The following is a 14921-nucleotide window of genomic DNA, read 5'->3' as shown; positions in this document are numbered from 1 at the left end:
GTATCAGTTTAGTATTTTGATAAACCAATGGTATCATTTCAATCTGCAATATTTGTTCAATTTCTATTGTTTTACCATTGCTGTTGATACGCCAGTCAGGTAAAACACTGCTACGAGTATTCCAGTGCATATAAGAGTGCACAAGAGAAGCACCTGCAATGTAACTGTGACAGGTTATTAGGACTGGCCAAGTGCTCATTGCAGCACATCTCATTTGTGCTTTTTGGAGAGTACACTGGTCATGGTAGATGCTGCACTTCATTCTGTAGCTAATTCACTACAGTGGTATTGTGAATTGTCTACAAAATGAAAATCTGCACTTATAGTTTGGTGTTCTGACACATACTGCATAAACCGCATGCCTGCCCTAACCCTAACTGTGCTCCCTGTGAGATGTTGGATATTTCATGTTTTTTAACATCACCATACCAGTTTGGATCATGATTATTTGTAAGAAGGGAGAACGGTCTTGTCCACTGTAAACATGTCTGCCTATGTCGATGCCATTCACCTAAATGGGGGCATCATAGAGAATGTCTTGTATGCATGTCATCATCAGCCTGTCATATCTGCACTGTTCCTTGCAGACTTGGTTGGGTCTCACTGAGTTTTGTAATGCCAGGTACTACTCTTGTCTGGCAGATGTAGCCTTGGCGTGGCATTTCTGATGATATCCTGAAACACAGCTAGTCAGATCAGTGGTCCAGATAAGGTTTTGTGTCATTGAGTAATTTACTCTCCAATTTAGACAATATCAGCCTGATTTTCAGAAGGTGCAAAGTGAAAAATAGGTCACAAAACACCTTTGCGACATCAGATAGATGGCAAAATGTATTTTTTAAAAGACCTATAGTCTGTTGCGCAATAGCATTTCAGGGTGTGCGTTTTGTGAAAATGCACTCGCATTACAGTTTGTTAAGCAATTGAAGTCCGTAATTAATTCTATTTTGCAAAACACTGATGTACCCATTTAGTACAGCAAAATACACTCACTAATTAAGACACGACCCCTCTCGTGTCTTATTTAAATTGCAACAACTGACAGGGCTACTGAGCTGTAATCGACAATGGAGGATATCGAAGCACTTCCACTTCGACTGCAGCACGAGAGGGAAGGGAGGAGAAAATGTCCCTACCCTAAACCCAGAATAGTTCATCCCCGTCAGACATTTCTAGCTCCAATTCCAATACAAGTTATGCATAGATACATATTGGATATAGGGACTATAACAGAGCTGTGTGATCTGCTTAAGTTTGATTTAGAATCACAAACAGCCCGCAGTTACGCCATACCTGTACCTGTAAAGGTTACAGCAGCCCTTCATTTTCATGCAATGGGTGCCATCCAGACACAAAGCTGGGGACAGATCAGGCATCTGTCAGTCTTCTATGTCAAAGTACTGCACTGTCACAGATGCACTTTTCCGTAGGGCAAGGGAGTATGTACTATTTCCAATTGGGGATGTGGAACAAAATAGAACAAAACACATATATTATCAGTTGTCTGGCTTCCCAAACGTGCACGGTGTAATAGATTGCACACATGCTGCAATATCCCCAGATTCAAGGAATTAAATTGCTTTCCCAAACAAAAAACATTATCATTCTTTAACTGTGCAAGTTTTATGTGATGCTCAATGTATTATCACTGATGTAGCTGCCAAGTACCCTGGCTCATGCCACGACTCATTTATCCTGGAGAACAGTGCCTTGCACAGAAAATTCAAACAGGGGCTTCTAAGTGGAGGCCAATTTTAGCATATTAATGTTTAACATTTGTATTATGATTTTTCACAAACATACAGAAACATTCAGATATTGCATGTAAAGAATATGAATATGAATATTGCATCAGATAATAAATTGTTAATTAATTTCAATATAAGGATTTTTCTTTCTATAGGCATGCTGTATTATTATTATTATTATTATTATTATTATTATTATTATTATTATTATTATTATTATTATTATTATTTATTTATTTTATTTTTTTTAAATTTAGTCGTTGCCAATTAGTTTTTATTATTTTCTCCCTAATTTGAAATGCTCAATTATTTTATTATGCTCAGCTCACCGCTACCACCCCTGCGCTGACTCGGGAGGGGCGAAGATGAACACACGCTGTCCTCCGAAGCGTGTGCCGTCAGCCTCCCGCTTCTTTACACACTGCGAACTCACCGTGCAGCTGCCTCAGAGCTACAGCGTCGGAGGACAACACAGCTCTGGGCAGCTTACAGGCAAGCCCGCAGGCGCCCGGCCAGACTACAGGGGTCGCTGCTGCGCAGTGAGCTGAGGACACCCTGGCCGACCTAACCCTCCCTCCCCCCGGGTGACGCTCGGCCAATTGAGCGCCATTATTATTATTATTATTATTATTATTATTATTATTATTATTATTATTATTATTATTATTATTATTTAGTCATTTAGCAGATGCTTTTATCCAAAGCGACTTACAGAGACTAGGGGGTGAACTATGCATCACAACTGCTGTTCTGTGTGTTAGGTCCCGAATCTCTTTTGGACTTCTTTATTTGACCATTTTATGGAAGAGGTTGCGTTTAATATTCCGCTTAGTGTTTTCAAAGAGATACATGTATACAAACTTGTTATTCTATGACCTGAGGTACCATCCAAGTAATTTTGTGATTTGTTTTACACATTTTTAGCTGACTTTTCCCTTTTAATATTTAGTAGTAGTGACTTTTTTTGGTTCAGGACACTGTAGAGAATATTATACAATACTATCATGTAACTATCAAATAATGTTACTGTTTTTCCACTCCAGTAAGTAAATGTTTATATTATTGTGTGCATATCAATGTCTGTAGATAAACAGTAAATATATACACTGAATATCCTATTATCAAAGCAGCAAGAACAACAGGATATATAGAGCCAACTACAAAACACTAACTAGTATAAGCAAATGTTTAAATGTAGTTCATGAAACATTATTTGCTTATATCCACTCTTTTTATATTTAGAAATGTTATAAAACATATATATTAAAACTAAGGCTGTCGCGCAATTAAAAATGTTGTTTGTTTCATTTATGGGCATTAGCTGATTAACGCGAACTGTTTAACCACCCAGCAAAATGATTAGCAATGAACAAACATGGAAACAAAAAACACTGAGGTTTATAACAAGTTTATTATGTTGGTCAGGATACATGCACCACACTGGATTTTACCACAGCTCTGATTACAATGCACACAAGTAACTTTGCACACATATGTTTGGCAATCATTTAAATCAACATAGATGAACATTCCAGTTCCAAATCCATATATACATCCGCAGCACACTATCAACAACCCCTGTACAAAACAAGACAACAGTTATGATTTTTACACAACCTTAACCCCTTTTTATACGAGTTTAAACCCACAGTGTCCTACCACTTCCGGGGAGAGAGAGAGCTTCAAATCAGCACTTCCCTAAATAGCAGCATTTCTTTCTCTCTCTACCCAGAAGACACTTTTAATGCACGATTAAATTGTTAAAAAAACGAATCTCTTCAGTTGATTAATCGGTCCGATTAATCTGTTAATTGGAACAACCCTAATTAAAAGACATGAGACAGAACACATTTTCTAATCTAATTATAATTCAGATTCATCGGATTTCTGACTGGTGATACAACTGTTACGGAGCACCACTTGAAGTTGGGAGGTCATAGATTTTCTCCATGTAGTAGCATACTAGCACTCACCATAGTTACAGTGGGGCGGCTGGATTATGTTATTATATGGTAAATTCTGGCTTAAGTTTATTTTAACAATTCCTGCTTTGAAATAGTATGTTGTGTTGCTTTATGTTACATTTGTATTTCACCAAAAATATGGTCAATTTAATTTATTTTTTTTAATTACTTATGTTTAATTTTACCATTTTGAAGCCTGGCTACCTTAAATTGCATTGCCTAAAATAAAGTTATGTGAGACAGCAAAAAATAACTTACCTAGTGAAAAGTTTATATAATATAACAACAAATATTTTAAATAGAAAATGTAAATAATATCTTAGAGAGGTTACTCACTACAATACTTAACATGGTTATTTTGAATACAATAGAATAAAAGTGAAAACAATCTAGCAGGTTAAAGGCCAAACTTTCCAAATAAATTCTCTGTTTGTATTTCTCTGTGCAAATACCGATGCAATTGAGGTCATATCTGTCAGGGCGAGGGTTTCCTTATGGCAGTACCCTCACATCAAGTCATTAAGTCTCTTCAGTATCATTCTTGATAGTAAATAATTTTTTATGCGACGAAGAGATGAAAAGCACCTTTCTGCCGTTGCTGTGGTCACTGGTATTGTGGAATACAAGCAGAGCAGTTTGTGAACTTCTGGAAGTAATCTTTTAGTCACTGGCACTACATTAATTGCATCAGAGATGAATTGGGTGTTTGTCACCTTTTTAATTTTGTTTCCGCTTGCTTCTTTTAAAATGTCAGGCATCATAAGCAGCTGTGTGTGCAAGCGCTCAAAATCAAAGTCCATTAGCAGCAGTAAGCAGCATGTGTTCAATATCGCTCGCCACTACAATGTCCTTCTGGTCAAACCGCCAAGCCAGTTCACTGTCCAGAAGATCTATAAGTTTGTAGTATTGCTTCCTGTAAAAGCTGTATTATGTAGACTGTTATTTATTAGATTGTTATTTTTAAGTTTATTTTAGTTTATTTATTCCTGTGTTTTCTTCAACAGAGGCTTCAATAAAACCTCACTTGTGGCATTTTAAATCTGACTTCGGACTGTTTCTTGCCACCTGCAATAGCCACTTGACCACAATACTTTACAAGCAGAGAAAACAACATAGGAGATACGCAATCCATAAAAAAGTATTGCATTTTTCAAGCATTGCCAAAATGCCACCAGCTTTTCTTCTGTATTCATTGTGAGAATCATTTTTGATCTTAGTCATTGCAGCACACAATACACTATAGTTGTCAAGGATCGCTGTCACAGCACCTGTGAGAACAGTCCATTGTGTAGGACAGAGAGTTTGCAGTTGGGACCTTAGTTGAGAATCTAGCTGTGTTGCGATGCTTGGTTGTTTTGAAATCTGGGTTTGGAATTATGTTGTAGCCTTCCTATAAGATTTAGTTTTTTTCATGTTGTCTAAAGGATTCGACAGAATCTTTCCAATTTTGGAAACCATCAACTGTGAATACCCCCTCCATTTTTTGTTAATGTTTGAACCCTTAGCTGTGCAGAACAAACAATATGAAAAAAAAAGTTTTCCCCTTACTGTGCAGAGTGTTAGCCACTCTTTAAACCATTTAGACTGCACCGTTCTTTTTCGCTGAGATGTTCCTGTTCCTTGTACCTTCTTTGTTGTTCCAATATAGCGGGTTGACGGGTTGGCAAGGCCTGGTAAGACCTAGACAACATTCAGAGGAACACAGGGAATTGTGGAAGTCCTCGAGATGGTTCTGATTCAGTTTCTTCAGTTGCATATTGGTGTGTAGTTGCTGCTTCGTTGTCATGTGCAGGAGCTGTATCGAGACATGTTTTGGGTAGCTTGGCTGTTGTTGAAAAAATCAGTAATTGATTTATTTCCACACTTCATATTTGTAGCCTTGCAAAATGCTCTTGTTGAATTACATACAGTGAGTGATTGGTGCAAAAATGACATAAAACAAAAACATCTTTCCGTTGCCCCAATAATCCTGCTGCAATTTTTTTTCCAGGGTAGTAATGTAGCCAGGTCAAAAGTATAATAAATATTTTGTGATAGACACGCAACATTTTAAGGAAAATATCTGCAAATGGGGTAGAAATATATTAAATTAATTTAGTTTCCCAGGATGAGAAGATTTGTTTTAAAATGTATCTTGCTTGGTGTTGTGGGGGTTTCTGAAGGAGGCTGATTTTTTTTAGAGTCATTTTTTTACCCCATTTACCTGCTTAAACTGTCTCTGCTCTTTAATATTTAAATGCCCATCTCATCAACGTCACACAAACTATCAGGGAGTGAAATTCAATCCCTCCCCTATCCAATGATATGTGTTTCCAACCTGTACAGCAAAGTATGCTGGCCCAGTAAATCAATAAAATCAAATGCGTTTTTTATCGTGTTTACCTGATCACAGGCCCAGAAAAACACTTCAGTATGATTGTGTATACACACTCATGGTCCTTAAAGGGTTAACAAAAGGCCTGCATTCACATACTTTATATTTCTTAGGAATTCAGTTGTTCCTTGTTATCTCTAGATAGATACATTGTTAGGTTAGGTTGAGGGGTGACTAAGACGCCGCAGAGAAACCCAGAATCTAAATGTATCACCAGTCAGAAACATGCATTGCAAGTGAGTGGATTCAACCATACATTTTTTTTAAATGTTTGTATTTATTTTTAATTGAAAACCTGGACATGTGTTTCTGGCAATTCCAAGGAGGCTGCAAGCTGTCCCGTCTCTAGCTACCGCATGCAGTATATTCACAATTGACCATTGAGGCGTCGGGAACCTACGAAGTACAAGAAGCTTGATAACATGCAAACTCAAGCTGTGCAGCAAAATTGCTATGCATATTCATTAAACGTTACATTTAAATGTCATTCCTATATTTTCAATGCGTAAAACACCCTTTATGCAGATTACCTGGAGCACTTATTAAGATACTTGTTCAGCACTTTAATTAAACTGATATTATGATCTCTATCTATGTGGTCTGTGGTTGAAAATCACTGGCATCAAACACTTGCTTTTGATTATGCTGAAACGTATTGGGATTCACAAAGCACCCCTAACCTCTCTAAATACTGTATAAACACACCTAAACATATGTATCTCACACATATTTGACATAGTGTGTTAAATCTAATCTTAAATCTGTTGAGAAATATTGTTTTGTAATATGTGAAATGACATACTACTTCTTTTACATAAAATAGGACCTCCAGCCTAGACATACTGTAGGGATGTAGGAGAAAACACGTTGCTGGAAGCAATCCTAATTAGGAAACAACTTAGGTGCATATATGGCCTTTTAAAATAAATATTCAGAGTTGTTTTTTTCTATTAACATTTTTTTTTTGTATTCCTTTTAGAAAAATGTGGTGCAAATGTTGTACTGGAGCAAAAGCTTAGTAAATCTGGCCCAGTGTTCAGTAAGTATTGTGTCCTTGCATTCTGAAGTGTGAACTCATTACCACTCTTTCTACACCTGGAGGAAAATACCATATTACAATATCCTTTTTATGTACAATAATGAAATAAGGGAATAACTGGCACAATATTAACGCTGTACTAGTTAGTGAAAGTTTTTGGACTATATTACATTTTTCGACTGACTGTTAGTTACTGGTTGTGGTCAGCCCTGTTTTTACCTAATAGTCTTCACTAAAGGAGTGAGTATACATGTAATGGTTTAACCTAACATTTCAATATTTTTCAATGATCTCTTAGCCTCTTTCTTTCTTATGTCTCTCTCAAGGCCCTCACTTTGTTGCTGTAAATAACAAAAATGAAATTGTTGTGACAGACTTCCACAATCACTCGGTCAAGGTAAGTAGAAACCCTCTTATTGTTTTGTTTACTAAAGGGAATATTTCTATATGTCTCTTTCTCATCTTTACCTTTCTCTTCACCTCCTTTTCATCTTTAACCCAGCGTTTCCAATGTTCAACCGTAGTGTACTATAGTTTCTGTCTTGTCTTTTTTCTCTCAGGTGTACAGTGCAGATGGAGAGTTCCTGTTTAAATTTGGTTCTCATGGAGAGGGAAATGGGCAATTTAATGCTCCGACTGGGGTGGCAGTTGACGCAAATGGGAACATCATTGTAGCAGACTGGGGCAACAGCCGAATACAGGTGAGACCTACTCTAGTCTAGTTAATATAGTAGCATGTTGGGTATGCCTATTTTCTCAGTCAGTCATATTCTAAAATCAGCCATCATTTTAGCAATTGTAGTGACACTGTGGATCTTGAAATTGTGTCATATGTATACATTAAAATTATTCATTCAGTATTACCTATTACTTATGTTATTGAAATAGCAACAAGATTATTTTGACATTTTTAAAACCAAGTTGATCAATTGAAGACTTTTGATTGAGAATTTCACCTAAAAGAAGTTGCTTGAACATTTCCAGAAAAAGTTGCCTCATTTCATGGGTCTTTGTTCACCAAAACAGTCAAGAAGGTGCTTCATTAACAGGTCGGCACGGGTTCCTTTCATTCTCAGTGCCACTCCCTGTTTTTCAGGTGTTCGACAGCGCCGGCTCATTCTTGTCCTACATTAACACCACAGCAGACCCCCTGTATGGACCTCAGGGCCTGGCCCTCACCGCTGATGGACATGTGGTGGTGGCAGACTCCGGGAATCACTGCTTCAAAGTCTACCGATACCTGCAGTAACACAGGAGGCCAGTTGGCATGTTTGGAAACGAAACCAACAAACAAATATTTACTGAAGACGGAAGAAATGGACAGGGTGCAATTTGTTTTTCTCATCTACAATCAAGATTTGCAAAACTTGAGTTCACATCAGACAAGAACATACATGACTACTATTAGTGGGGTTTCTACTAACACTGTAAAGTTTAACAAAATGAGGCAAAGGACTCACAATTTTTAAATTTAAAAAAAACACACAAAAATCTAAGATGACAGTTATGTCTTATATCAGGAGACAGAAGATAAAGTAAATCTTGGTTGTATATTCAAAGTTTTTACTTTTAGTGTGTGGATAAAAACAGCAAAAAAATTATTTAGCAAAACAAACTGAAGTGTTGCCCAGCAACAGTTTTTCCAAATGCATGATGGTGACTCTTAGTGTATCAGATCATCGGTTAGACAAGAGAGAGGATCTGTTTATTTGTGAGAGGAGGAGAGAAGCTGGCAAATTTCTCATGGACATGACCAAAAATAAAACTAAACAGGGAGCATCCATGTATTTAATTCCATTAATTTCATCAAAAAAAATAAGTTGAATTTAATATTTAATAATGACAACAAGCCAGCCACTGCTATACTGATTGTGTTTATTCCCATTTGTTGTTGATTTGTATATGTTTATAATTATTTAACTGTTGACTGTATATTTAAATATATATACAATGCAGAAGAGCAGCTATTTTGGATACAGAAACTTTATTGCAGTACAACGCAGTAGTACTGAGCTAGTATTGATTATTTTGCTGTACTGGTGTATGAATCAGAACGAAGTCCACCCCTCAATAGCACCCCGGTTATATTGGATTACTCATCATGCGTTTTACCTGATATGTTCAACTCAGTGTCAGTGACGATCATTAATTGTGAGGGGGTAATGTTTTAAAAAATGCTTAAATATATGCTGTAATCAAACTGAGGTGTGTGCTACAGCTGACAAAAAGACACAGATAATAAGCCAATAACTAACAAGTTGCTTATTGAGGTGCTAGGATTGAGACTTGTTTTGCATCACCGCCTGTGCTACTGCAAATTTACTGCATCCATATACTACAATGAGAGTTCCATAAATCCTATTCCATTGTTAGTTCATCCTGCTCCCCGAGAGGGAGATTCTAGGACTGTAGCTGTCTATTTGTCAATATCACCAAGTGCACCTCTGGTACCATACTACAGTGCCACCTGTCTGATATGAAAAGGGTTGCTATGGCTACAGTCTCACCTAATGCATAGTGGTCATGAACAAGTACAATAGCCTGCCCTCATAATGAAGACCTTGGTAGATAAGAACAGACAGTCCCCCAACAGAAAGTTTCTGTAACTTTTTCTCCCTTAATTAAATAAAAAAATCTAGATAGACTTCAATCTTGTCATAAGAGAAAACCACCATTTAGTAGGATCTTTGAAATAGTTGTCAGCAGTATTTATATACATTTTTAACAGCACAATATTTCACCTTTTTTATATCAATTTAGTTTTTCATAATTTATTTTCTTTTCTAAATTATTTGATCTTTTTCTAATTTGAAGTATTTGTTTTGCCAAGGTTGTGGAATGTAACAAAAAAATAAAATAATTGTACTGAAGGGACATCATAATCCCCCTAAGAGCTAGCATTAATATGCTCTGTATCAAAATGTAGTGCAAAGATTTGGTACAGAATGTATTTCAAACTATCTATCTATCACTGGTCCAGTGGTTAAAGAAAAGGGCTTGTAACCAGGAGGTCCCCGGTTCAAATCCCACCTCAGCCACTGACTCATTGTGTGACCCTGAGCAAGTCACTTAACCTCCTTGTGCTCCGTCTTTCGGGAGAGACGTAACTGTAAGTGACTCTGCAGCTGATGCATGGTTCACACACCCTAGTCTCTGTAAGTCGTCTTGGATAAAGGCGTCTGCTAAATAAACAAATAATAATAATTATCTATCTATATATATATATATATATATATATATATATATATATATATATATATATATATATATATACTGTATATACACACACACTGATAAATTGCTGTTTTGTGACTGTTTTAACACAGCCACACAGTTTAATTGTTTAATTGATTAATTGTTTTATTGATTTAATAGAAAAGTGTGGAATGTGGCCAGATGATAATTGAATTATTGACTGACAATTAGCCCTGGCCACAGACTGTATAAACAGGTCTGAAATGTTTGTTTTTTGTCTGTATGAAGGTTAAGGCTTGAGGAAGCCTGTGAGTATTGTGATACTTTTATGTTACGGCTCCTCCCCTTCTGATTCCGGAGATGGCAGCGGCCCCTCCCATTTGGCTCTGGAGATGGCAGTGGCTCCTCCACTTCAGCTTTGGAGATGACAGCGGCTTCTCCCCTTTGGCTCTGGAGGTGACAGCGGCTCCTCCCTCTGACTATGGAGATGACAGCGGCTCCTCCCTCTGACTATGGAGATGGCAGTAGCCCCTCCCTCTGGCTATGGAGACAGCGATGCTTCTCCCCCTGGTTCTGGAGACAGCAGGGCGGTGCCTTGTATTTATTTTCATACAAAACACAAAATACAAAAAAACAAAACCTAACTACGTCACGGAGTGCTTGCTAAACTTTTACAAGTCCTAGCTATAAACTGGATGGCTTAGCCGTTTAACATAAAAGTATCACAATACCTTTCAGGTCTGTCCCCCACTGGCCTTAGCCTTCATACAGACACAAACCAAACATTTCACATCTGTTTATATAGGGTTGCCAGGCGTAATTCACAATCAATAATTAATTACCTGCCTAATTCCACACTTTTCTATAAAATCAATAAAACAGTGAATCAATTAAATAATTAAATTATGTGGTTGTGTAAAACACAAAATACCCATTTATCAGTGTGCAGGGCCACCTTTGACCTTTGACTGTGCCTTCTGCCAGTTCTGTTGTCAATTCAACGCTTGTCTTCTTTCTATTCCTTAAGGATATTATCTTCAAGTATTGCTCATCCTTGTTAGACAGCTTTTTGGGTCTTACAGTCCTGGGTTTGTCAATTAAAGATGATGTTTCTCTGTACTTGTTGATTTGCTTCAGATACCACACCTTGAAAATTGAGTGATGTGAGCTATTTCACTCAGTGTTTTGCCTTCTTTATACAAGTCAAGGTTGTTATAATAGTAGAAAACACTAGTGGAGGCTTTGAGTAAATTATTGATGCTCATAATGCATGAGAGTAGAAAAATGCAACATGTCTAAGACTTTTGCACAGCAATGTATATATACATACTGTGTATATATATATATATATATACACCCTCACTGTCATTCCAGCAATAAAGGGTGTTAGAAATTCCAGCAATTGGCAGCACCGCTTTTACACTGACCAGAGCTGGCCATGCTGGTTGGGATTGATTAGAGCTGGCTTGTATTCCTGTGCTAGGTTTAGGAGAGTGCAGGAGAAAAAAATGTAATTTGAACAAGATGGAGTAAATACCCCATTCGAATCAAAGAGAAATTAAACATTAAAAGAGACAATAAGAAATGTGTTGTGTATCCAGTTACCAACTACCCCAGATGAGTGACAGTAATTGCTACATTTTATTTAGCTGGGTTACATGAGTAACAAGAAATGCTTAATTTGGGACAGACATGTTCAAGTTTCCTGAAGCAGGCATGGCAACATTGACCTTTTTGTCCAATTCTTTGTTCCAATGATGTTCCAAAGTGCCATTTAAACCTGTAACCATGCCCTAAAGTATTTCATTTGACCTATTATCCTGAGCTTGCCCACTTCACTGCTCCAAAGTTAGGAATATTGCAGTAAAAAAGCAAAGAGAACTTGCTGATACAGTAGTTATATGTCAAATAAATAAATAAATACAGCAATGCCGTTAACCCTTTGCGGTCCTATGTTGGACGCAAAAGACGCAAAAAACAGGTTTCTAGTCGTTTTTTCTCTGGAAAAAGCCGAGAAAACCATTCAATGGCCGAGTGGGAGCAACAGGAGCCGAGACAAGCTGAAAAAAAAAGGGCGTATCTCATGAATAGTCATACTTGCCCCTGGCATCTGATAATGGAGGCCATAAGGAAACAAGCTGGCTGTGACTGCATCAGCGCTCAGAGAATATCATAGACATCTGCAGAGCTTTTTTCAGATGTTATAGTAATAAAATAATGAGTTGGATCACATTATTGAGGCGTTTAGTGATAAAACGAGTGATCAGGAGATGATTGATCGGTATGTACCACTATTATTATTATTATTTATTTCTTAGCATATGTGAAAGCTACAGCGAACGAAAGGGTGGGGCGGGGCTGGAGATGCCTAGTGAGTGCTTTGTTGATATGCAGGGCCTTTTAAACCCGTTTGACTGTGGAAAAAAATACTTTTAAACAGCGTGTCTAAAATTAACTGCGGGTGTGAAAATAAATTGGACCTGACGCGCCTGACACGCACTTAATAAATGGACTGCAAAGGGTTAAAAAAAAAAGAGGAAAATAAATGTCCAGCACAGTGGAGACAACAAGTATAAATGTTTGATATTGTATTAATTGACTGCTGGTGTTTCCTAAGATCCCTGCTGCTTGCATAGAGATTTGATGCTAAGAAGTACCACTACCAAGAATAACATTAGAATGTTTTAAATAAAAATGGTAATATTTGAAATGTACAAATAAAAACAATGCAAGGGAAAGCAAAGGAAATTAGAAAATGATGGACATAACACACATCTTATTTTTTAAACTGGATTAAGTTTAGAGCTGTCTTCACAAAGTAAGTCCAGAGGCTGTTTAGCTTGGTTTGTGGTTTACGTAGTCTAGTTTCTAGTCTGAAGTATTACACCTTTAAGCCTCCATTCAATGCACACAGCTTGGGAGTCATTACACTGTAGGTTGAGGGTGAGGCAATTGTATTATGTTGCTGACAGGTTGACATGAAGTTCATTCTCAATACAGTTTAATCTCTGCTTGAAGGGTTTGCATTTGGAAGACAAGGAGTCCTTCAGTCTGTGCTGTACATACCATACTGTTAGCCTCAACAACCCTGGCGGTGTTACCAAGCAATGTATAGCGTATGACAAGGGAATGAAAGAAACGGTTCCCTTCCTTTTACTGACTCAATGTGTACAGTACACATGTGTTTGCATTGTAGCAGCAGCCATAAAAATCGAGCTAAAGTGAAAGGGTTTTGCTATAGAAACCAGTGTAGGCCTGTCATTTTAGTAGCCTAGTGTTGCTGTAAAGAAAATACCGTTTAATGAAGTATTTGTTTTAAACACATTTGAATGAAATGAGATGAAATGGGTCTGTCTATTAAATCTGATGCCCTGTACTCTTTGGCATGTTGTTTTGAGAACTAACACTTTTCCTTTGGTTTCCAGTGGGGGTTTGGATACTTTTGTTGTCAGGGGTTTACAAAGCAGCTTAACGGTTCTCAACCCTTCAGGTTCGAATGACCCAGCCCTTCTAATCAACTACAATTCACATGAAGAGGCTTCTTTATCATGTTTTATTTGTAGAAAGTAGTGTTCCGTGTCAGAGTGCTAGTTTGCCCCATCGCTTCCTTCACTTTTTTGGTCTCAGCAAGAACGGTTGATAAAGAATTCTTATTGCAGGACCAAACCATTACCCAGATGAGGCATCATAGCACATCTGTTTAATAGCCATGTTATCTCTGCATTAAAGGTTTGTACAGTATGTTGTAGAACAATAAGATTATTTTATAAAGGTGTCTGAAACATTAGGCCTACATGCAAACAACACATTAAAGAACAAGACAAGAGATGCAAACTTAAGTATAGTAGTAGATTTATCTTTAATAAAATGCAATTGAGCCTGAAATGCCAGAGCAATCTGAGACAAGAAAATCTCTTGTATTAGCTCTTCCTGTTGGAGCAATGAATGTAAAGGTATTCACAGCCCTTTCAGTAATATTATTCAGTGCACTGCGACTGTATATTAAATGTGGAAACTTTTACTGTGTGGTTGTAATTCTCTACTGTATACGTACGAAGACATACAGGGTCAGTATTGAGAGCGGGACGGTTACAAAACCCAACATTTTACAACAAGTCCACTTGAATGCTGTTTCCTTCGGCTGAGTCCTGCACTTCATTCATAATTGTAAACCATAAATAGTAAACCTTTGCATACTGTCAGTATTGAATGTTGCCTTATGATAAAGAAAAGAGTTTCTATTTCGTAATTGTACACTGTATTTGTAGCTGGGTACGTTGTGAAGTTTTTCTCTATAACTGTTATACCCATATAGAACATTTGCAAATAATGATCATCTAATACACAGGAAAAAAGACACCAACATTTTGAACAAGTCCTTTTTTTTACAATTCAGTACCAGCAGGCTGCAGTATAACCAAAGAGCAGGTATAAGAGCTGGCTGCAGTATAACAAAGACATAAGAGCAGTTACTGTTACTGTTACTGTTTAAGTTTATGGTTGAGTTATAATTTTTTTCTAAATCTGCCTTTATTTGGCTTTCAGCTTGTTGGAGAATCCTAAGTGCCGGTGTCGTGCTGAATTCTGCATTACTTCGAGAT

At 37.2% G+C, this 14921-nt stretch overlaps 1 protein-coding gene across 8 annotated transcripts in view; it reads left to right on the top strand.

The window, feature by feature from the left end:
* LOC117406026 (tripartite motif-containing protein 3-like) overlaps nucleotides 1-14563 on the top strand; it is a 102639-nt gene extending 88076 nt beyond the window's left edge. For 6 of the 8 annotated variants that reach the window (XM_034009690.2, XM_034009688.2, XM_059029727.1 and 3 more), the window contains 4 exons: nucleotides 7066-7125; nucleotides 7452-7522; nucleotides 7686-7826; nucleotides 8222-14563. In XM_034009690.2, the coding sequence (XP_033865581.1) occupies nucleotides 7066-7125; nucleotides 7452-7522; nucleotides 7686-7826; nucleotides 8222-8374 (425 nt within the window). In that variant the 3' untranslated portion in view covers nucleotides 8375-14563. Of the gene's footprint in view, nucleotides 1-2072; nucleotides 2343-7065; nucleotides 7126-7451; nucleotides 7523-7685; nucleotides 7827-8221 lie in introns of those variants that run through there. The other 2 variants (XM_034009694.2, XM_059029729.1) reach the window with 2 other exon arrangements.
* Nucleotides 14564-14921: the final 358 nt, after the last annotated feature.

Source organism: Acipenser ruthenus, chromosome 9 (assembly GCF_902713425.1).
Source record: "Acipenser ruthenus chromosome 9, fAciRut3.2 maternal haplotype, whole genome shotgun sequence".
Lineage (NCBI taxonomy): Eukaryota > Metazoa > Chordata > Actinopteri > Acipenseriformes > Acipenseridae > Acipenser > Acipenser ruthenus.
Note: the sequence above shows the minus strand (reverse complement) of the source record. Positions and strands in the feature narration are given on the sequence as shown.